The 23,068-nt window shown below is 43.1% G+C and overlaps 2 protein-coding genes across 6 annotated transcripts in view; one reads left to right on the top strand and one right to left on the bottom strand.

The window, feature by feature from the left end:
- The window catches only part of CLVS1 (clavesin 1), a 133,055-nt gene extending 112,520 nt beyond the window's left edge, over nt 1-20,535 (bottom strand). The window contains exon 1 of the mRNA XM_079901412.1: nt 19,862-20,535. Coding sequence (XP_079757538.1) covers nt 19,862-20,316 — 455 coding nt within the window. The 5' untranslated portion in view covers nt 20,317-20,535. The remainder of the gene's footprint in view (nt 1-19,861) is intronic.
- ASPH (aspartate beta-hydroxylase) overlaps nt 1-23,068 on the top strand; it is a 414,018-nt gene that overhangs the window by 321,632 nt on the left and 69,318 nt on the right. The window lies entirely within an intron of this gene.

Consider the following 23,068-nt stretch of genomic DNA (forward strand, 5'->3'; position numbering starts at 1 on the left):
ATGTACACACTGCTATATTTAAAATAGATAACCAACAAAGAACCACTGTACAGCACAGGGAACTCTGCTCAATATTCTGTAATACCTAAAGGGGAAAAGGGTTTGAAAAAGAATAGATACATGTACATGTACAACTGCATCACTTTGCTGTACACCTGAAACGAACACAACATTGTTAATCAACTATGTTCCTGTATAAAATAAATTTTTTTAAAAAATGAGGAAGAGAAAAATGCCTTCACAAGTATCTGAAAAATGGTTCTTTCCAGTGTGCACACAGGAATAAAATCATACAGAAAAGTTGAAACTTTTTAAGTCATAGTTGGAATTGGAACTACAAGTTCGATGTGCTTTAATTCAGTTTAAATCTTGAGGAACAACTAAATGCAATGCTCTGAGAAAGTAGGTAATACAGAGTTTCAACTTCAAAGAGATAAAATATTTATATTACAAATAATTCTAAAAGTGATTGGAAATTTTCTGTTCTATCCATTAATAAGCAGAAACGTAAAACGAGGCTCAGATATTAGACAGTAGAGCATTGTCATGACAACAGAAACACTGTGCTCTTAGTACATACATGTTTATGCTCAACTTTTACCATATTTTAAATTGCCGGGATTTAAAGTTCCTTTGATTATTTCAAGATGAAATTTATTGCAATATATAGAAACAATGCTTCTTCGTCCTGCCCCACCCCCCTTTTTTAACTAAAGAGAAAAAATTGGATTTCTTCCTTGAAGGGCTCTCTTTGAATTTCTCATGCTCTCTCCATCTAATAGTTTCCTCTACACAGACATATATGGTGGCATATATTCATGTGTGTGAATTGTTCTTGCCTCCGGAACAAAGAGATCTCCTTTAGCTCACTTTTTTATGATAGCCTGACTATCGTATTCATGAGAGTTGTCAAATCGAAAATCCGAAAATCCGTTAACTGAACTGAACATGCTCTTAGGGATTTCAAGTATTAAAAGATAAAAATCAGCATTTTTATGGCCACATTTATTATGTGGAGTGCAATCCTTCTAAATCATCGGGGGGGAAAAATGCCTTTGAAAGTATCTGAATGCCAAGTCTATTTTAAAAAGAACATCAGATTTGGAATTACTAATCTAAATTCTTCTTCCTCCTTCACTTCAACAAATATCTATTATTGCGCTTATTTATGTTAGATGATATGCTTGTTGCTGCAAAGAATATAAAAATTAACAGGACCTGGCTTCTGTGATACATTATTCAATGGTCACAAAGACCTCCCATCTCAGGAGACAGCTCCATTTGTAACGTGACTGGGCTGCACCCCTCAACCAGAAATGAGAGTCTCTTTCTGTACCTCTTCAAACCAGGCTGGTCACATGACTTGCTTTGACAAATAGAATGTGGAGAAGTAACATGTAAGTTCCAGGGTCTAGGTCTCAAGAGACCTTGTAACTTTTGCCCTTTCTCTCTTGGAACCCTGTAACCACTATAGAAGCCCAAGATGAAAGACTGCTTGGAGACAGAAGCCCAGCTTTCCAGCTGTCACAACTGAACCCAATTCACAGCTGACCCTACAGCTGATGCAGGCATGTAAGTGAACCCAGGCAAAACCAGCAAAGAACTACACAGTCAAGCCACAGGATCATGAGAAATAATATATCATTGTTGTTTTAAGACACTAAATTTTGGTACAGTTTGCTATGCATAATAGACAGTAGATCCAGATTGATACTGGGAAATGGAGTTGTGCTGTACCAAAAACTTAAAACATGTGGCACTGGTTTTAGTTCTGGGTTGCAGGTGAAGGCTGAAAGGCAGTGAAACTGTTGTTAGCAAAGGCTGGAAGAGCAGTGAGGAAACTGCTATTAGAGACTGGAGAAAGCCAGTTTGTGTTATCGGTGATGGAACATTTGCAAGACCGTTTTCTGGGGTAACGTACAGCACAGAAAATGTACCGAAAGAACCTGTGACTATGGCAAAAAGTTGAAAGTGTCAACTGGCACTTTTTGGTCATGTATGATAAATTATGTCAAAGGAGAGATGAACTAAAGAAGGAACTCTTCAGTATGAAAGACCCAGGATTTGTTGAGTTGGAAAATAAAATTATTTCCTATTCTCAGCCTCTCCCGCTAGCAAACAATTCTCAGTGTAAGAAATGGCTTCAAAATAGAGACCAAATCAAGGCTGTGCCTGTTGGTACTTCGCTAAACCTCACAAAGATTTAAAATGGCGCCCAATAAACACTTTCAGCTAGGCACTTTCTGCCTGCTTATCGTTGGGCATGACATGGAATGGGGCTTTCATGTAAGTCCATGGTAAGGGTAGGAGGAGACAGAGGCTCTGTTTACAGATGATATGATACTATATATATTAAAGACTCTACCAAAAACCTGTCAGAACTAATAAACGAATTCAGTAAATTTGCAGGATACAAACTCCATATACAAAAATCAATTGCATTTCTATACACTAACAATGAACTATCAGAAAGAGAAATTAAGAAAACAATCCCATTTACAGTAGCAGCAAAAACAAACAAACACAGGAATAAATTTAACTAAGGAGGTGAAATATTTGTGCACTGGAATATAAAAGATGAAAGAAATTGAAGAAGACGCAAATAAATGGAAAGATATTCTGTTCATGGATTAATGTTTTTAAAATGTCCACACTACCAAAGCACTACCCAATCTACAGATTCAATGCAATCTCTAACAAAATTCCAATGGCATTTTTCACAGAACAAGAACAAACAATCCCACAGTTTGTAAGGAACCACAAAAGACCCCGAATAGCCAAAGAAATCATAAGTGAAAAGAACAAAACCGGAGGCATCACACTTCCTGGTTTCAAACTAATATTACAGAGCTATCATAATCAAGACAGTATGGTTTTGGCATAAAACAGACACCAGAGAGAAAAAAACAGATACCTATGAAGAAACATCAGATTGACAATACACTTTTTTAAGGCAACCAAAATGCAATTAATTAATATCTTCAAAGTGTTTAGGGAAAACAATATTTAATCTAGATCCATATACCCAGTTAAAATATTATTTAAGAGTAAAGAAGAAATTACATTTTCATACGTACAGAGGTGGCTAGGAGAGTTTACTAGCCACAGCTACTCACTTCAGCAAGAAGGAAATAAATTCACAAAGAGGAGTCATGTGCAAGATTCAACAATGAGGGCTTCCCTGGTGGTGCAGTGGTTAAGAATCCGCCTGCTAATGCAGGGGACACGAGTTCGAGACCCGGTCCAGGAAGATCCCACATGCCACGGAGCAACTAAGCTGGTGTGCCACAACTACTGAGACTGCACTTTAGAGCCCATGAGCCACAACTACTGAGCCTGGGTGCCACAACTACTGAAGCCCGCGAGCCCTAGAGCCTGTGCTCCACAACAAGAGAAGCCACCGCAATGAGAAGCCCGCGCACCTCAACGAAGAATAGCCCCCGCTCGCCGCAACTAGAGAAAGCCCACGTGCAGCAACCAAGACCCAACGCAGCCAAAAATAAATTAATTAATTTTTAAAAAAAAGATTCAACAATGAGCAAAGAAATTGGTAAAACACCTTGGAAAATTTGAACAGGCATTAATTGTCAAGTGATAACAACAACAATAACAATAACTCTGGGTTTGAATACATGGTAGGACTAAAACAATAGATAGCAGTGATTTTAAATACGGGGAAGTTCAGAGAGAAGTTAGAGCTTTCTTTTTTCTTTATCCTGGATAAGAATAGAGAGATCGACCTCTAACTTTTTAGCAAAATCTGCTGGTAAAGCATCCATATTAAAATTTGGAGAATAACATGTAAAATAATAGAAGTAGATAACTTTCAAACCCAAAGGGTGGAAGTGGGGAAAAGGAAGAAACAATAAAACTTGATCAGACCAACAGAAAGCAGTGCTTTGATGACAGTATGCATAACAACACGTTGCATTGTACAGCAAGGAGAGAGGAGAGCTCTCATAGGCTGCTGGGGGGGAATAGAGACTGGAACCTTATTTCTGGAAAGCAATTTAACTATATATGTACAAGAGCCATATGAGTTTTCGTTGCTCACTAATTCAACTTCTTGGAATTTATCCTAAGGGGGGAAAACCAAAGATGTAGAGAAATATTTATATAGAAAGATGTTCATTATGCCATTATTTATACTGGTCAAAAATTGAAAATAGCCTAATGCTCAGCATTAATTGAGTTTTAAACTATCCACTCATAATTTTGTGCTTAATACGTGCTTAGTAAACTAATAAAATAACCATGATATAATTTTAACTGAAAAAAAACACAGATTAATAAACTAGTGGTCACCAGTGGGGAGAAGGAAGGCGGGAGGGACAAGATAGGGGTAGGGGATTAAGAGATACGAAATACTATGTATAAAATAGATAAGCAAAAAAGGACACATTGTACAGCACAGGGAAATATAGCCATTATTTTGTAATAACTTTAAATGGAGTATAATCTATAAAAATATTGAATCACTATGCTGTACACCCGAAACCAATATAGTATTATAAATTAACTATACTTCAATTAAAGAAATTTACTGAATTGAAAAAAGCAAATCAACAAAAAATAGTTGACACTTACTGAGTGCTAAGTATGGGTCAGTCATTTTTCTGAGCCTTTATTTGTATGAACTATTTTCATTCTCATTACAACTCTTTAAGGTTGATACTGTTACTCTCCTCATTTTATGGGTGATTAAATTGAGACCCAGAGTGTTTAAGTGATTCGTCCAGGCTCAGGCAGCTAGTATGTGGTGGAGCTCTGACTCACATTCAGGCAGTCCAGCCACAGCTCTTGAGCTCTATATCATAGTGCTACCCTGCTATCCAGTATAAGCCTGATTGTGTGTGTGTGTGTGTGTGTGTCTATGTGTGCAAAATATACTTCAATTCTCAGTGTAAAAAGTGGTTATAGCTCAGTGGGGGCATTGTGGATGATTTCCAATGTCCTAATACTTTATTGTCATGATTATCATCAGTGCTTACTCTTTTATTTTCCAGTTATATATATACATATGCATATATATATATATGTGTGTGTGTGTGTGTATAACTTTTTCAGATCCTATTCCATCGTAGGTTATTGCAAGATATTGAATATAGTTCCCTGTGCTCTGCGGTGGATCCTTGGTGTTTGTCTGTTTCACGTGTAACAGTAATGCTTCCTCTTACAGCCACATGGCCCTCCATGTTTAGGATAGAGCGACAGGCCCATTTGGCAGCCCTTCCGTAATACTATCCAAGTAGGGTCTTTGCTCCCCAGGGCATCGCAGAACTGTATGCACAGGGAAATCAGTAAATCGAATGTGGGGTTCTTAAACAACTTTTGGCTGTGAGCCTCTTGAGAATCTGATGGAAGCTGGGTACCTTCTATACCAAATGCACATGGGTCTAAAATGTCAGGAGATTTACAGATTCCCAGTGGCCAAATGTAGACCAAAAGTCTCTGCCCTCAGGTAAAATGAGCCAGGTCAATGTGTCTCACTTACCCAGCAGCTGCAATTACTTAGACACTGTGGAAAACAAGGAAGAAGGCATCTCCCACGTTTCTCCCCGGCTAAGGTGTCTATGAGCTCATGATGCTTTGCCAGTGTCCGTGTTCCTGTCCCCATCCCTGGGTGAACAGACCAAAGCAGTATAAATTTAAATCTATACATATAAAAATTATATTTTGGTCATGGTGGTGGGGTCAGGGTCATATGACACATGAGAAGGGGGTGGCAGCTCAAGTGAGGAGACCAAAGGGAGTGGGCCCAGGGACAGTGCTCTTTGGATCCCCACTGCCTTAGAGTAGGTGTTCAGGAAAGACACAGGGTGTAGTAAAAGATAAACAGAGAGCTAAGCTACTTTATGTTGCCCAGTATATTCTTGATGAGAGACAAAAGCTTGCATTTAATAGCTAGAAAAATCTAAACATAAAAATATAAAGGATAGTCACCACTTTGGTAAAAACAGGTTTAGTCCAAGTGTAGATGAACACATAGGTCCTTTTCTGTTAGGCTGGGCAAATAGTATAGAGAAGAAAGACACACAAGTCAGAGGGGGGCGTAGTATGTGAATCCAAGATGGGAAAAACCTTGGAAGAAAAACTGCCCAGTTTTCCATTTTGCACAGCTCCAGATGGAATCTGCATCAGAAGGTGCTTCGTGCCCTGCCTGCTGGTGCGTTAGGCAGAACTGTATTTCTGAGCGTACAGATGAGATGCCATAAAATTCACGCACTGCTGCAGCTCATTTACATTATTTCTTGGGATTCCCCATAGATCTTCACCCAAAGCATACAATTCAACACGCTCAGTTTTCTGGCTTCCTAATCCACAGAAAATTAGGAGAAAGGGTTTTGAAGCAAGCCCACTAACGATAGCCAATTAATAGCTAAGAGAAGAAAGAGGTACTAAAGACAAAACAAAACAAACAAAAGAATTAGAAAGTGCACATAGCGTGGCAGTCTGGGCCATGTAGCATGGGAACAAAGCCCATATGTTCCAAGAATCCTCATCACGATAGTTATTTCACAGCCCAGGGCATGGTAACTTATATTTACTGTTGTCAACATTTGTCATTTTATTTATTTATTTATTTATTATTTTTTTTTTTGTGTGGTACGCGGGCCTCTCACTGTTGTGGCCTCTCCCGTTGCGGAGCACAGGCTCCAGATGCTCAGGCTCAGCGGCCATGGCTCACGGGCCCAGCCGCTCCGCGGCATGTGGGATCTTCCCGGACCGGGGCACGAACCCGTGTCCGCTGCATCGGCAGGCGGACTCTCAACCACTGCGCCACCAGGGAAGCCCCTCATTTAAAAAAAGTATTACACTATATTTGACAAGGGTAGGCAGTACATAATGCATTCTAAGGTGGTTTTTGTAAAAAAAAACACAACTGTATAAAATAACATTTTAAAATTGGCTTCTAAAAAGCAACCCTCAACTATCTGAAGATTTAACTTCTCTGGATGGGATACCCTCTTCCCTTACGAAGCCGTAAGGTAAATGAGGCATTGCAGTATTATTCTGGGGGGTTTCACAGATCAAATATCAAACGGAAATACTCTAGCTGTGGTGGTGTGATCTACTAATCAGTATGCGTGCTATAAAATTATATGATGGATTAGCTCATCAGAAACTCATGAGGAAATGCGCGAGCGACATCAGCCACACAAACCTGTCAGGCTGAGGAGGGTCCAGAGTAGAAATAAGACGCCGCTCGCAAAGAATGAGGCGGGGAGTCGGGTTTCCGCCCCCTGAGCTCTGCAGGGAAGGAAGCACCCTGAACAATGGGCGCTTCTATAACACGAAACCTTCTCTCAACTCGGTCTTATGCACAGTGACACGCACGGAATACAGAATGTAAGAACTGAGAGAAAACCATGCAAGTCGTCTACTTCCACATCCTTATTAGGTGAGGAAATCGGCACCTGAGCTCATCGCACAGCGGATGGAGCCACGACAGACCCCGCAGTAGTGACTCCCGTCCCACGTCCTGGCTGCTCCTGCTGCTTCTAGGACATTCTCTGTCCCCCTTATGTCATGCTGAGGATCACTGGGCAGGCGGTAGACAGAGCATCCTCATCTCTTCCTCCTCCATTCTCAAGTTCAACTGCACACAACTCTGGTCCCCTTAACAAGAATATTGTCATTGGGAAGAGTCTACAAAGAGCTTCTCCCCTCTGGACTTTCCATTGTTCCAAACTTCTCCCCGGCAGTCAAGAGGGAGCGCTACTCCGTACCTGTGGATACCAAGGAGAAAAAGACACAGCCTCCTGCCTCCAGAAGCTTCCTGAAGCATGGAGAAGTGTGCAGCAAAGAAGATGAGTGTGACAGGCATTCAGGGAAGAACAAAGGAAGAGATCATTGCTGCCCCAGCCGTGGACAAAGCTTCTTAGTGTGGAGAAGAGCTTTGAAAGAGGAGTAGGGCTTGATCTGGCCTCAAGCATAAAGCCCAGGTTCCTTGTGGCAAGCAGGGCCTTTCATTCCTGGCGTGTGCTTACCTCCTGAGCCACATCTCTCTCCACGTGAGCCCTTATAGTCTATGCTCAATGGGACCAACTGAGGCTCTTCCAACAAGGCTAGCTCTCTCTTCCCTGGATCCTTGCACTCTGTGGTCTTTTTGCCTCAAACGGCCCCCCTCACATTCCTCCCCTCTACCTGCTCAGTCTTCCCTCTCCTTCAAGTCAGATAATGGCTTCGGGAAAATGTCTCTGAGGCCCCAGCTTCCCAGTGGGTTAGATGCCTCTTGTCTGTGCTCCTAGGGCCCATGCTCACCTCATCATGGAAACGAAAACTAAATAGTAGGCACTAGGTAAGCAAAGGTGGGAAAGAGCTTCCATGAGTGAGGAGGGGGGAAGGGGGAGAGGAGGCTTACTCAGGTGGAAGATGTCCTTTGGATAAGGAAAGTAATGCCAGATGCTTAAGGTTTTCTATGGCAAAATGTGTGGCAAAGAGACTGAATCAGTTTTGTTAGGGAGCCCATAAGGATTCCCGAGCAGGGAATTTGTAATAAATTGTGAGCAATCAGAGATTAGGTGACACAATCCCCAGAAGCAGAGCCCAAACATAACCGGGTATCATGAAGAAGGAGAGAGAGAAATACTCAGAATCAAACCACCAACCAGTCTTGTGATTTTGTCCAGATTAAACACCCTCTATTTAAAATGAAGATAATTCTCCTTCATAAATTGTTGGGAGGATTAAATTAACAACGTGGCACAGGAGATGCCCATTGCCTGGGAAGCATTACTACTATTAGCACACGCTCAGCCGGGAAGACACTGGGTGTTACTTGCGGGAGTGCCAGATTTGAAATTAGATTCGGAGACACTCAGCAGGGAGCATTAGAGATGGGGAAGAAACAGAGGCAAAGAGAAGAGAAAAATGATGAGAAACGAAAAGAGAATTTGCAAAGAAAAAACAACACATCACTTTAAAACCCTCACAACAAAATTTCCCTTCTCTTTATTTTCCTGTCTGATGCTGCGTTTCTCAGCATAGTGGCAATAACTTCTACTGCTTTATGGGACTCACAATAAATGGCTTCTGAGCTTGATTTACAACCTCGGCGAAGTGCAGGCATTTAATCATCCCCAGCAGCTATTTAAGGTTCCGTATATCACCGTTCAGGAGCGATTATCTAGGAACCATATAAGGGCAGGAGAGCTGGGCGCTGGTGCTAGGACTGAGGTTCAGGGCTCAGGCACTGGGGGGTTTCCTTGGAAGCTCTACAGTGTGCTTCTTGTAAAGGGATCAAAAGATGCTTCCCGGCTGATGGAGAACTGGGGAAAGCAGCGAACTGCCCAGAAGAGCTTCAGATCATACGAGAAAAGGCCCCATAGCTCGCAATGCACTCGTTCGGGAAGTCAGCTACGCCCTTGAGAAAACCTCACCGTGAACGCAGCACACAGACAGCACCGTGATTAAAAACGCCCTTTCTCCGTGCCCTCTTTCACTACCGCTGGCTTTTAAAGAGCAGACCCAGGCTGTGCCCCCCCCGGAGCAGCGTTTCAAGTCGAGTAAGTGAGCAAAGCTCTGGGTCGGCCGCTTTATCCAGGCCACGCTCCAGGCAGGAGGAATTTATTCTTAGACCCTCAAATTTCCAGGCATCAGAGGAGACTTCCTTATCTACAAAGTAATGAGTGTCATGTCTTTTAAACTCCTGGGTTTGTAAGTGAGAATTTGCGAGGAGCAGGTGGCCTGGAAAGATATGCTGTCAATGAAAGCTTGCTCTCCTGGTTCCCCCCCTGCTGCAAACCTGCCCGTCCTTTGTAACAATGTTACAGGAGCCGTGTGACATCTGACAGCTCCCCGAGGAGCAGCCACCCAGTTAGGCAGGAGCGTGCACTGCTGTGTTATCTCAGAGCAGAGACCCCACTGCTCTGCCTTCCATTCAATGCACACGGGAGACGCTTCTAACGGGCATGCTTTCAAGGACCTGAGCTCAGTCGAAGGGGATGTTGACAGTGGGCCGGAAGCAGCTGAGCCCCCGACTAAGCAGAATTAGAGTGTGAGTGCTGAAGAATGTCTGACAAGGAGTTCTTACGGAGGAAGAAGGGGATTTAAAAGAAATATTTGAGGAACTATTTGACTAACCCACGTGGCGAGCCGTACACTCATCCAGCAGGTTGAGGAGGCAGAGTAAACTCTTCTAGCTTCATTTCCACATCAATCACCAGCTTTTCAGAAGCACGTAACAGAGATGTGGTCCATCTTATAAGGTCTTTAAACCGAATGAGAAATTGTATCTTGGGCATTTTACATTAGATCGACGTGGGAAAACCACCTGAATGATGGAAGAAAGGACATGGCTGTCTGTGTCAGACCCCTTCCTACCTAGCACCTCATTTAACCCTCACAGCTCTACCAAGGACACACGATTATTACCAGACAGTGAGCAAACCGAAGGTTAGAGGAGTTATGTATCTCGCCAAGGTCACAGAGCTGGTAAGCTGTGGAGCTGGGGTTCTGTTTGCCAACTGAAAGCTGACTCATCTTAGTGGAAGGAACAGGTGGGCAAAGATGACGTTTTCGATCACTATCTTAGATCACACTCGTACTAGGACCACTTTCTGTGACATATTCCAAGCAGTATCCAGATTCCTTTGTTGGGCTGGGGTTTTTAAAAAGTCAAAGTTGTTTTTGTTGTTACTCTTATTATGGCCAAATAATTAGGGTTGAGATTGGACAGGATCTTCAACGTTTGACTTGCCAGGTTTCTATGAGATTGGAGGACGTGGCAACAGGACTTCCCTGTTAAGCTATGAGAGCCTTTTCAAGTGTTTGGGACCTTGAGTGACCAAGAGAGGCTTGCTCACTCATACCTTGCTGAGAGCCCTCCAGAGTGTCTGATCAAATGGCCCCCAAGTTTGGCAAATGCGTTCTAGTGGTGAGCTATACAGAACGGTATTTGAACAATGGAATTAGGTCTGAGATCCAGCTCATTTTAGCCATTTACCAGCTGTGTGACCTTGGATGGGTCACCTAACCTCTCTGAGTCTCAATCTCATCACCTGCAAAATAAGGATATGAATAGTGACTACCTAAGAGCATTACTGCCTGCCGCAGGGTAAGCACTCAACACTGTCTGACTTTGTGGTTGTGATACTCTCCTTCTCCTTCTCCTTTCAACTTTGCCCATTGCCAAGGTCACAACAATTGGAAAACTAATCACTCCCAGAACGATGCTGGGAATGTTTCTGTAGGAAGAACAGAGAGCTAGACCTTTTCCTGAACCTGCCTCGATAGGGCCTGGGACTGGGGAGGAGGGTTGCCTCATGGCCCTGGTGAGAAGCACTAAGTCCACCTGACTTGCCTCCCCCTTGGCTACCCAACATTCAGCACTGACATTTTGGAAATCTGGCCCCTCGTTCACAAATTCTTATACTTAGGACAGTAAAACTGAACGAGGTGTGGACCCCCCGCTGCTTGTGAAAAGCTCTTTTATTTTCTTAGATTCCATATATATGTGTTAGCATACGGTATTTGTCTTTCTGACTTACTTCACTCTGTATGACAGACTCTAGGTCCATCCACCTCACTACAGATAACTCAGTTTCGTGGCATAGCACAGGGAGATCAGCTTGGTGCTTTGTGACCACCTAGAGGGGTGGGATAGGGAGGGTGGGAGGGAGGGAGGGAGACGCAAGAGGGAAGGGATATGGGGATATATGTATATGTATAACTGATTCACTTTGTTATAAAGCAGAAACTAACACACCATTGTAAAGCAATTATACTCCAATAAAGTTGTTAAAAAAGAAAAAAAGCTCTTTTATGCTCTTCCAAAAGCTAAAGGTGAACCTCCATCAAGTGGCTTATTTATAGTCTGAAGACTTACATCCCACCCACTAGTTCAGGGTTTTACTCAGAAGAGAAAACCCACTTAATGCGCATCTCCCACCACCGTGGTGTCGAGACGCAGGCCACGCCAGCCCTTTGGAGGCTGCCACAGCTCAGCAATAACCGGTGACGTCTGAAGGAGCTGGATCGCCAGCATATCCTTTAGCTCCATCACGTCTGGCGTGAGGCGACGAGGAGAAGCTGAACGCCTGTCCAGAAAAAAGTGTGAGTGGAAAAGCGCCCGTTCCCTGAGAGCAGATAGATCCTCGGTTGATTTCTTCGTTGCAAAGTAAACATGGCAGTGTCCTTGCTTTCAGAATTGTGACAGCAGGAAGGTCAAGTACCCTAGTATCATTCATCTTCCTGTCGTTTCACACCTGGAGGGACTGGGAGGGGGGGGCGGGGGGCTTGTGTGAGATGCCATTCTGGGATGCGGAGCTCCTTTGGACCTTCAGGAACTCGCCCAGAGCTGGCCAACTCTAACTGTTCAGCGCGTCTCTGGAGTGCATGGAGGAACGCGTGAACCTTGGATTCATCCCGCTAAACAACAGCAAGTCTTACAGTAGATAATTACGCTATAAAGTGGTAACAGTACTTGTTTCCATACACTGAACGCTAACGGTGTGTCAAAGACTCCGCCAAGGGCTTCCCTGGTGGCGCAGCGGTTGAGAGTCCGCCTGCCGATGCAGGGGACACGGGTTCGTGCCCCGGTCCGGGAGGATCCCACATGCCGCGGAGCGGCTGGGCCCGTGAGCCATGGCCGCTGAGCCTGCGCGTCCGGAGCCTGTGCTCCGCAACGGGAGAGGCCACAACAGTGAGAGGCCCGCGTACCGCAAAAAAAAAAAAAAAAAAGGCTCTGCCAAGTGCTTTGCCTGTATTATCTCGGATCCTCCCAGCAACCTTAGCTAGGGTCACTGCCAGGTCCCATTTGAGAAAGCCGAAAACTTAAAGAGCTACGTCACCCAGAGTCACATAGCTCACAAGTGGTAAAGCTGGGATTGAACCATACTCTTAATCACTGGTCCCTAACCTATGGACCCAATTCTCATAAGTACCATCTCATGAGGAGTCAAAAAACTGCACACGGGCCCTAGTATTTTCTGCAGCCTGAATACATTACAGGCCCAGCTCTTACGTATACTGTTATTTTTCAAGTGTTACTAATGCTACTGCATTTCATAAAATACTGATCACATAGTTAAAAAAAGACTAGCATGTCTATTGTTCAGCGCCCCACCCATCTTCTTATTTGCTCAAACTGAAGTGATGGGTCCCTCTCCACTCCCTTTCTTCCCACTCTTATTAGGGACTAGACGGGCCCTCCCCATTGAGCCTCCAGATTCATCTCAACTTCTGGTGCACCCAACTTGCAATGCTCATCCTTCACTGTCTGAGCCCCTGGGAACTCTCGAGGAATGGCTTTGTTTTTTTACACCGAGACACCCTGGGCTTCTTGGCTAGGAGAGGGGGCTGAAAGGAGGCTGTGAAAAATCTTGCATTTGGACCCCAGGGCTGCTTTGCCACTTAGCAACACACCAGTGATTCAGATTTTGATTGTAAGAAGCTCTGGAAGCTTTGAGTTCAGGGTAGGAATGAGACCATAGCTAGGGTTTCATGGGAAGGCATAGTCTTTCTATTGACAGACAAGAGAAGCATTTCATCTCTTTTATAGATTACCTACACACATAACATAGATCCTTGCAGGACTATGGTAGGAATTATAAATTATATGTATCAAACACTTGGCACAAAGGCAATTAACAAAGGGTGTTAGTGACATTGATGTTAGGACGTTTTTAGACACGCCCCATCAGGGGTTCTCACAGTGGGTTCTAGCTCCCCTAAGGGCTTTGGAAATATGAAGGTGGTCGTTCAGGTGATGACGGTACCTGGGACAGGGGATGCTAGACGTTCCCAATGCTGGACACAGTCCTGCACATTAAGAACTAAGCAGCTTCAAATCCAGTTGTGCTTCTTTTGAGAATCTCTGCTCTTAAGTCTTAGATCCTCTCCACTGTGGTCGTCTTCATCTACACCCTTGTCTACCACCAGGAAATCCACTTCCAGCCTTTCAGAAGCTCCGTGGATATTTTGAAATATCTAATCACTCAGGAGCTGAGCAGTCAGCTGCAAGTGTCTTTGCAATGAGCTTGGAATTGGAAGCCTTGAGTCTAAGTTTTTCCATTGATGAGTCATAATGCTCCGTGTTTAGAAAGTATCCTCTCCTCCCCAAACCTCTTCTTTGTTATTTGTAACTTAGTGATACTGAAACTCCTCAAATGGTTATGAGCATCACATCAGAAAGTGTACATGGAAATGCTTGGGAACCATAAGGTCCTAACAGCTGTATAGAGTATGGATGTACAGAATTATACACTGTAATATAACTGACTAGGAACCAACTTAAGGCTCTTCCCTGGAGAAATCTGATTGGCCTGAGCAATGCTGTGCTGAGCCATACTGGAACGCAAAGCACAAGGAAAACTCAATAATTCTTATCCTGCCTTCTTGAAAATTTGGATATTCTGTTCGTCAGGAAGTTTTGTTTGCGTTAATTTTGATTCTAAAAAAATATCTTATGACAATGTTCTTTACTTTGATTAATGAAGTGTTTCGGTGCCCCCTTCAATTTTGCATCCCAAGCAAATGCACCAACCCCTCACCCTTGTCCCAGCCCTGGGGCTGAAGCCGTGGCTCAGGCTCCCTGATCTTCAATCCAGATGGCTGTGCTTCCGTGCAAATCTTTTGTCCCTGGTTCTGTATCTTGGGGAAAGAGAGTCTACAGGATTCATTGCCTTCTTATAATAACTCTGTATACTCGAAGGTAGTAATCAAGCTGTCCATCAGCTGCCTTTTCTCTCTGCTGAATTACCCTAACGTGGCTCTTCCTTAAAACGCCTCAGCCTCCTCAAAGAACCAACTTTGCAACTAATTTTCCACCTGGCTGCTGATTTTTTTTTTTTTTTTTTTGCGGTACGCGGGCCTCTCACTGCTGTGGCCTCTCCCGTTGCGGAGCACAGGCTCCGGACGCGCAGGCTCAGCGGCCATGGCTCACGGGCCCAGCCGCTCCGTGGCATGTGGGATCTTCCCGGACCGGGGCACGAACCCGCGTCCCCTGCATCGGCAGGCGGACTCCCAACCACCGCGCCACCAGGGAAGCCCTGGCTGCTGACTTTTGAGCTTTCAGTTGTGGGAAACAAACAGTACACTGACAAAAGAATGTCCAGTGTAATTTTATATATTTTGATTTACAATGCATTTCCAATTGTTTTGTCCCCCATTAAGGTACTTGGGGACCAGCTGGTCTGCACATGGCACCAACAGATACTATTGGAGTCTATTGTGGGGCTTGCATTACCTGGACTGCTCCCCGCCAATGCTTTTCTGATATCCTGAGACTACAGTAAACATAACAGGTAGGGACACTAAGAGCAGGTGACTTCTTAGAGCCTGCCAGCCACAGCTGAGCTACCATGGAGGACTTTGGAGCATGGTGGCTTGGGGTCTTAGCTGTATTGTCTATACTTTTCAGGAGGAGGCAAGTTAGTAATGGCATCAAATTCTGCTGCCCTTAGAAACAACATCTTGTGACCTGATATCCTAGATACTTGCCTGCTTTGAGGTTTTTTCTTAAGAAAGAGCTGCCATTTACTGACTAGAGCTAATCTGTGATCATGGTCATCCCCACTTCACAGGTGAGAAGCTGAGGATAATAAGAATTTAAGCAACTTGCTCAGGATCACATAGCTGGTTAGGAGGCGGCTGGAATTTGAAGCTGGCCATCTGGCTTCAGAGTTTGTGCATTTAATCACTAGCCGATTCTGCCCCTTGGACACCATCAGCTAGAGTACTTGGGGTTAATCCTTGCAACAGCTCCACATGCCAGGTACTAGATCCATTTCCATTTGATAATATTGAGGCTCCAGAAAGTAAAATAACCTGACCCACTTTTAGCTCTTTTGTTAACTGAGCAAAATCCAGAAAAAAATAGACGAGTTCTTCTGTGCTCACGTTTTCCCCTTGGTGGGAAGGGCATTCCTGGGCAGATCAGGCTGTGTGGCCCCGTGCAAGTATGCAGCTCATAAAGAAACAAGAAATAGACGTCTTTTTTATCAGATCTTAGGGGACAAGTTGGGAATTCTTGCCAACGTTGTTATGAATCTGGGTGAAAAAATCAAAAGGCTCATTGAACAAGAGTGTTTCCTTAGGTCTCCGTTACACACCAGGCTGCTGAGCTGAAATGCACACTCTGCTGACCCTGGAGGTGCCAGCTGCATTGTATGAACGAGTAGATGGGCGCTGATTTAATCTAACCCGTTTCGGTTCAGCCCGGCAGCCTCAGGAAAGACAGAAGTCGGCTGAGGAGGCCAGTTTGTGCTCGGAGGCTCCTGTGCTCTGTGGGCACACCTAGCCCTGCACACGCCCCTGGAGGGTAGCACTCCTCATCACTCACTGTTCTGGGCTCTTACTCAGGCTGTCTGGGTCTAGATGAATGAGATTTACATCGTTTTAATAAATATTAATAACCATTTTAATCTCAGTAAACCTTTTATATAAGGCGTTCAAATCACTTTCCAGTCATCTCGGGCTCCCCACGAGAGTCAAGTAATCATTCTGCAAAGCTGTGCTAACTCTTCAGCCCTTCAAGGTTCCATTAGGCTAGGTCTGTGTGACAGGGAACACTTCTGGGGAGAAAGCTAACAACTGCTGAGGATGGGCAAGGGGCAGCTCACACTCGTCGGCCCACTTCTGTTCTCAAATATTGTACGCCTGTCTCTATTTTTACCTTATTTACCATCTGTGCTCTGTTATATTTGTAGTGGGAGGTTTAATAGTGTTTGTGATAATACTAGAAGCTAACATTAATTGTTTACTATGGGCCAAGCAATGCGCTGTGTACCTTAAATGCCTTGTTTCATTCAGTCCTCCCAACTACATTATTAAATAACCATCAAGAGGCTGCTTGTCCCAGGTCATATAACCAGTAAATCACATGACAGTATCCAGGTTCAAATTGAGGTTTGTTTGCTTCTAATCATCTTTGGCTATCAGTAAGGTAGCCTTGTCGTTCACCTTCTTGTTAAAGCCAAAGCGGTTTGGAACAAATAGTATTCTACAATTTGAAACAAACTGCTTCAAGTAGACCCAGCTTTGGGAGGGGTAGGAGGGGTGGAAGAAAGAGAGAGAGAGAGAGAGAGAGAGAGAGAGAGAGAGAGAGAGAGTGTGTGTGTGTGTGTGTGTGAGAGAGAGAGAGAGAGAGAGAGAAGAAAGGATTACTTCAAAGAACCTAGTGAATCAGGAGCCTATAAAGTGAATTTTAAAATCCCTCTCCATGCATAGGATCAGGCTGAATGAGCTTCACATTCATGCGCCATTAGAGCTAGAAGATATCTCAGGGATTACCTAGTTCAAGCTTTTTATTTTACACCTGAGGAAACTGAGGACCAGAGACGTGAAGTAACTCTTTCAAGGTTATCTTAATCATAAAGATTTGAATTATTCCCTTAAAGGCTTGTTTCTTCTTGCTTCTTAACACATGTTGAGGTACATACAGACCAAAGACTAATACAAAACAGGCTATTTCCTGATGATTTATCCCCTCACGTGTAAATCATCGCTTACTGGTGTTCTGTGCATCTTCCATCTTAGCAGAGACAAGTTCTCCAACACGTTCAACTAAGCACAGATGACCTCAGCATGATCCTTCTCCAGAATCATCACATTTTTCTGTTTCGAAATCCAAAATGTTCATGTGCCCTTTTCAAGAGGACACTCAAAAGGAATTCTCCTGTGGTAGATGGGGGTTAGCTGTCTATGTGTTTGCACCGTAACTGGACAGTGGGTGGCCCAAGGGGTTGTTTGCTGGAGGGACCTTGTATTTTCATCGTGTTCATCATGTCCTGTGCCTTAGCGCAAGCCCTGGCACAAAGTCTACACTTGTCACATGTTTGTTGAGTGGATGATATATGCGAGAATGTAAAGACCTGGAAATCTTTCTCATCAGTAGAGCACTGTAACAAGAGGCTCATCCTTAATGCTTATGGAATAACAGAACAGAGACATAGCAGGGCAGCCCAGGCCTAGGTGCAGACCTGAACAATCTCTAGGCTGAGAGTGTTAAAACATTCAAATACCTTTTCAGGGTTAGATTGCTCTATTCCAGTTTATCAGCCAGAAAACAGCCAGTGGTCCCTAAGGTGTCCCATACGAATCATCATTTTTAGGAGGAGGAATAGTCACATGAGGCACTAAAGGGGCACCCTAGAAATTCCTTTTAATTATATTTGGGGGAGGGGCTCTTTGGTATATTTTTAAAGTTAAACGTATGTTTCCCCAAATACCATAATTTCAATATGATCCCCCTGTGAGAGCTCAAGCCACAGGTGAAGTTTTGGAGATTAATTCATGCATTCTTTTGTATTCAACATTTATTGCCTATTGGACCATGTGCCCAAGAGATAAACATGAAAAAGTCACAGTCTCCTGCTCTTAAGGAACCTGCAGTCTTGGGAGGAGGGATAAGAAAGAACACACAAGCAAACACACAATTACAGTAAAGCTAGGTTAAGATAACTTGCTCTCAAGTCAACCCCACTCTGTATTTCACTAGTTGTGTGACACTGAATGAGTTACTTAACTTCTCAAGACCTTGTGTCATCAAATGTAAAATAGGGATCATAGGAACACCCATCATGCAAAGTTCTTGAGTGGATTAAATGAGATAATATATGTACATATAAATGCTTAGCAGAGTATGTGGTATGTTTTCAAAAATATTAACTAAAATAACAGTGGTTCTTATACTCCAACTGTAACTACTTTAACGGAAATATGTGAGCAGAGGAAGGCACCTCACTGAAACAGGTTGGGATGGAAGGTAGGTAAAGACTACCTTCCCGAAGAACCATAGAGATAGGTGTGAGTCAGTAGGCAGGTTATGTCCAAGATGGTTGGACTTGGCATAAGAAATGGTTGATCCCTCCCTTAAGTAGCTGGTGGGGCAAGTCCAGAGGCTTGGAGGCACGTTGAAACCTCAGCTATTTAAGACAAGGCTTACACTTCCAACCAGACAGCATGAAAAAGGGCAGAGGGTGAAGAAGAGCAGGAGATGCAGAAGTTGGATCATACAGAGCTTTACTTGGAAGACCTTGCAGATCGCTGAAGAATTTTAATGAGAGGAGCGACGTCATGGAATTTTGGAAGGGTTACTCTGATGATGGTAAAGACTGCAATGGCTCGGAGGAGACTAGACCAGAGGCAGGGACTCCAGTCAGGAGGCTGTCTCAGTGATGCAGGTGAGAAAATAATGAGAAATTACACTAGGGCAGTAGCCATGGGGGCAAAGAGAGTGAAGAGATTTGAGGTGGTTTTAAGAAGAAAGGGGTAGCACTTGGCAATTAATTGGATGTGAGCAGCAAGGGCAAAGGAGCGGTCCAGGAAGACACCCAGATTTCTGGCTCGAGAGACTGGAGGGATGGAAGAGTGGGGAGAGCGGGAAAGATGCTGCACTCCGTTGGGACGTGTTGAGTTTATGGTTCTTTATAGGACTTTGCGGGAGGAATGGCCGGCAGGCATTTGGATGGGAAGGTCTGGCACGCAGAAGAAAGGTCGGATATTAAAGTCATGGAGAGGATCCAAGAAATTAGGTCATGTGTTAAAAACACTTGACTTAAAGCCATCTACTGCATCCATTTTTGTTGTTGTTAAAGATGAGAACCCTAAAGACAGAATATATGGTTCTCCTAGAAGACCAGATTTCAATTTTATTAAAACAAATGACCCACTTTGATGAATAGAGGTCTCTTACAATTCTAAAACTGGGATTCTTTTGTTCCAAAACATCGCTGTGGATCTGTAATCACCTATTGATGACAGTAAAAGACCTGTGGCCTTAAAATTCTCTTTGTGGACGTGTAGAATATATACTTTTAAATAATAGCCCGTTATCTGTAAAGGCATACAGCCCCAAACATGCAGTGACAATGCTTATGAAAAAGAAACAACAAATAAAGACACTATCTACATTTACCTACTCTGATCCCAATTGGCTGCAAACAGCAGAAGAATCTTCCTGCCATAGTGATCGCGGTTTTCCAGCACTCCAGGGAAGCCATCGATGAGGGCCCTCTTAATGCCAGGATCATCAGCCTTGAAGTTTTTGAACATGTCCAGGTTTAGCTGGCGGTACTGGAAGTACTGGGCCAGGAGTCTAAAGGCATCTGCTTGGTGAAACTTCCTGGCTCGGAGGAATCTCAGGATGAAGGCATCATCTGTGCGTAAAAATCCAATGTCAGGCCTGGTGATGATCATGTCCCTGACTTGCTGAATATCCTGGTGTAAAACGTCTGGGTTTTCATTCAGTTCTAGGCGAGCTTTCTCTATAGTCTCTGGGCTGAGTCCAGCCTGTAAATGGGTCATCTTGGCCAAATCTCCTTTCCAAGCACTTAATTTCTGATATTCGGGAAGAAAAGAGACTGGTCCCATTCACGTGATGGTCTGCTGAAATTGTGGCCCATTCAACAGTTTTTTTTACTACCAAGCTGCCACTGAAACAGACAAATAGAGGGTCTTCTTTCTGTTCCTGGAAAGCAGTAGGACATCCAGGTCCTATGTGGTGGCGGCCATCCCAGAGAGAAGCAAAAGCGAGGCCATTGCTTACTGCAAAACAAATGCACACAAGAGAAACAAACAGAGATGATACAAAGAAAGTCTGGGTAAGTTAACTGGAACTCAGAAAAGCAGTATATTATGCTGCAGATCTGATTAGAAGAATAAAGGGTATATTTTCTTTAAAAGAGGATACTTGGCCTAATTTTATTATTGACAACTTCAGTGTGTAATATGCAAGTATTTGCAATACGTTTAGGAAGTTTTTAGTTACATTGACTAGTTAACATGATAGCGTATGGTCAGATTAGTAATAGATTGCTTTTTTATGAATCACCCAAGAAGAGAGAAAAATCCTCCTCTGTTACCGCCTGCTTTATGGGGCCGTTCACAGGCCTCCTATCCAGAGACGTTATGGCCTCCCATTAGCTTCTTTTCTCAGTTTCTTTCACAGAAATACGCCCTCCCCCACCTGTTTTAAAGGCAGCCATTTGCAGCTTAACAATAAAAAGGGACATTTAAAAGTCACCCTATTTTCACCCCACAGTACCTAATTACTCAAAACTAAACTCAGTAAACTGGAGCAGGGAGGAAAGGACAGGCTTATGGCTGGAAGCTTGACCTTCAGTCATCAAATTCAACAGCAGTGAGAAAGGGTCTCATGTGCGGACATTTACAAGTGGTTTTACTATTCTACTAAAGACAAAGGGACTTGAGGACTTCTCTGGTGGGGCAGTGGTTAAGAATCCGCCTGGCCAATGCAGGGGACACGGGTTTGAGCCCTGGCCCGGGAAGATCCCACATGCCGTGGAGCAACTAAGCCCGTGCGCCACAACTACTGGGCCCGCATGCCACAACTACTGAAGCCCATGTGCCTAGAGCCTGTGCTCCACAACAAGAAAAGCCGCAACAATGAGAAGCCCGTGCACCACACAAAGACCCAACACAGCCAAAAATATAAATAAATAATAAATAAATTTATTTTTTTAAAAACAAAAGGCAAGGGAACTTGAAACTCTTGGTTGTCTCCCTACCTAACCCAATATCCATATGGACTTACAAGTCATTTTTTCGTATAACTTTTCTGTTGTCCTGAGATACTATTTTACTCATGATAATGATTGTTTTTTGTTTGTTTTGTTTTTCCCTTGGTGAAATGAATTTATTTATTTATTTTTAATTTATTTTTTATTGAAGTATGGTTGAATTATAATGTAGTGGTAATTACTACTGTACAGCAAAGTGACTCCATCATACATATACATAGTCTTTTTCATATTCTTTTCCACTATGGTGTATCACAGGATACTGAATATAGTTCCCTGTGCTCTACAGTAGGACCTTGTTGTGTTTCCATGCTATATATACTAGTTTGCATCTGCTAATCCCACACTCCCAATCCAACCCTCGCCCACCCACCTCCCCCTTGGCAACCGCCAGTTTATTCTCTATGTCTCTGATTCTCTTTGTTTCACAGCTAGGTTCATTTGTGTCATATTTTAGATTCCACATATAAGTGATATCAGATGGTATTTGTCTTTCTCTTTCTGACTTGCAATCCCAATCCTGGGCATATATCCAGATAAAACTATAATTCAAAAAGATACATGCACCCCTATGTTCATAGCAGCACTATTCACAATAGCCAAGACATGGAAACAACCTAAATGACCATTGACAAATGAATGGATAAAGAAGATGTGGCACATATATACAATGGAATATTACTCAGCCATAGAAAAGAATGAAATAATGCCATTTGCAGCAACACGGATGCAACTAGAGATTATCATACTAAATGATTGAGTGTTTTAATCCCCTTGGATTTTTCTACCTAAATGGTATACAGACAAATGCTCGTATTATTTGCGTCTTTAATATAAGTGTTTAAGCTCTCTCAGACATTGGTTTGGTCTAACTTAGAAGTTCTAAAAATCAGAACATATTAGGTTTAAAAAAACTTGCAGGCATGCATTTTTTTCCTAGCTTTCCTAGATCAAACAGTATATGCAATAAGAGGCAGAATATTTACTTCCAACCTAATTATTAATGCCATATCGTACAAAATAATTTTAAAGACAAAAATGATTCTTTTACTTAATTTAGGACTAGCAGTAATTTCTTCAGGGAGACAATCACCTCACACATTGCTGCTTTATATTGCCTTTGTGATATGGAGGAGATGAAGGTCAGTTCAGGTAACTAGTATTCATTTTCAAGAATGAATATAGAATAGTAAAACTTTTTATTTACAAAATGCTGGTCTTGTAAACTAATTTGTAAGAAAGTAGCACTTAGCTCTGTAATGTGTGAAAATAAGAAGTATAACGGAGTCTTGATTCTCACTGATTCTTAAGGACTTAGAATAGTAAAGGAAAACAGTGCTATGCACTAGTCCCAGGATTGGAAGAATCTTTAAAATCCGTCTAGTTCGACATCCATCTGATTTTAAAATTCCCTCTCTATTAGCCTCACCACACCGCTTCAAAATTCATCTCTACACCCATTGCAGTCTACCTTTGATTGCTCTCACCAACCAATGACCAGGATGATCGTATAATTTATTATCCAAATTTAGGCACCAGGGGTCACTAATAACAATAATGCTCAACAACAGGCATAAATGGGG

Source organism: Stenella coeruleoalba (genome assembly GCF_951394435.1).
Source record: "Stenella coeruleoalba genome assembly, chromosome: 17".
Classification (NCBI taxonomy): Eukaryota; Metazoa; Chordata; class Mammalia; order Artiodactyla; family Delphinidae; genus Stenella; species Stenella coeruleoalba.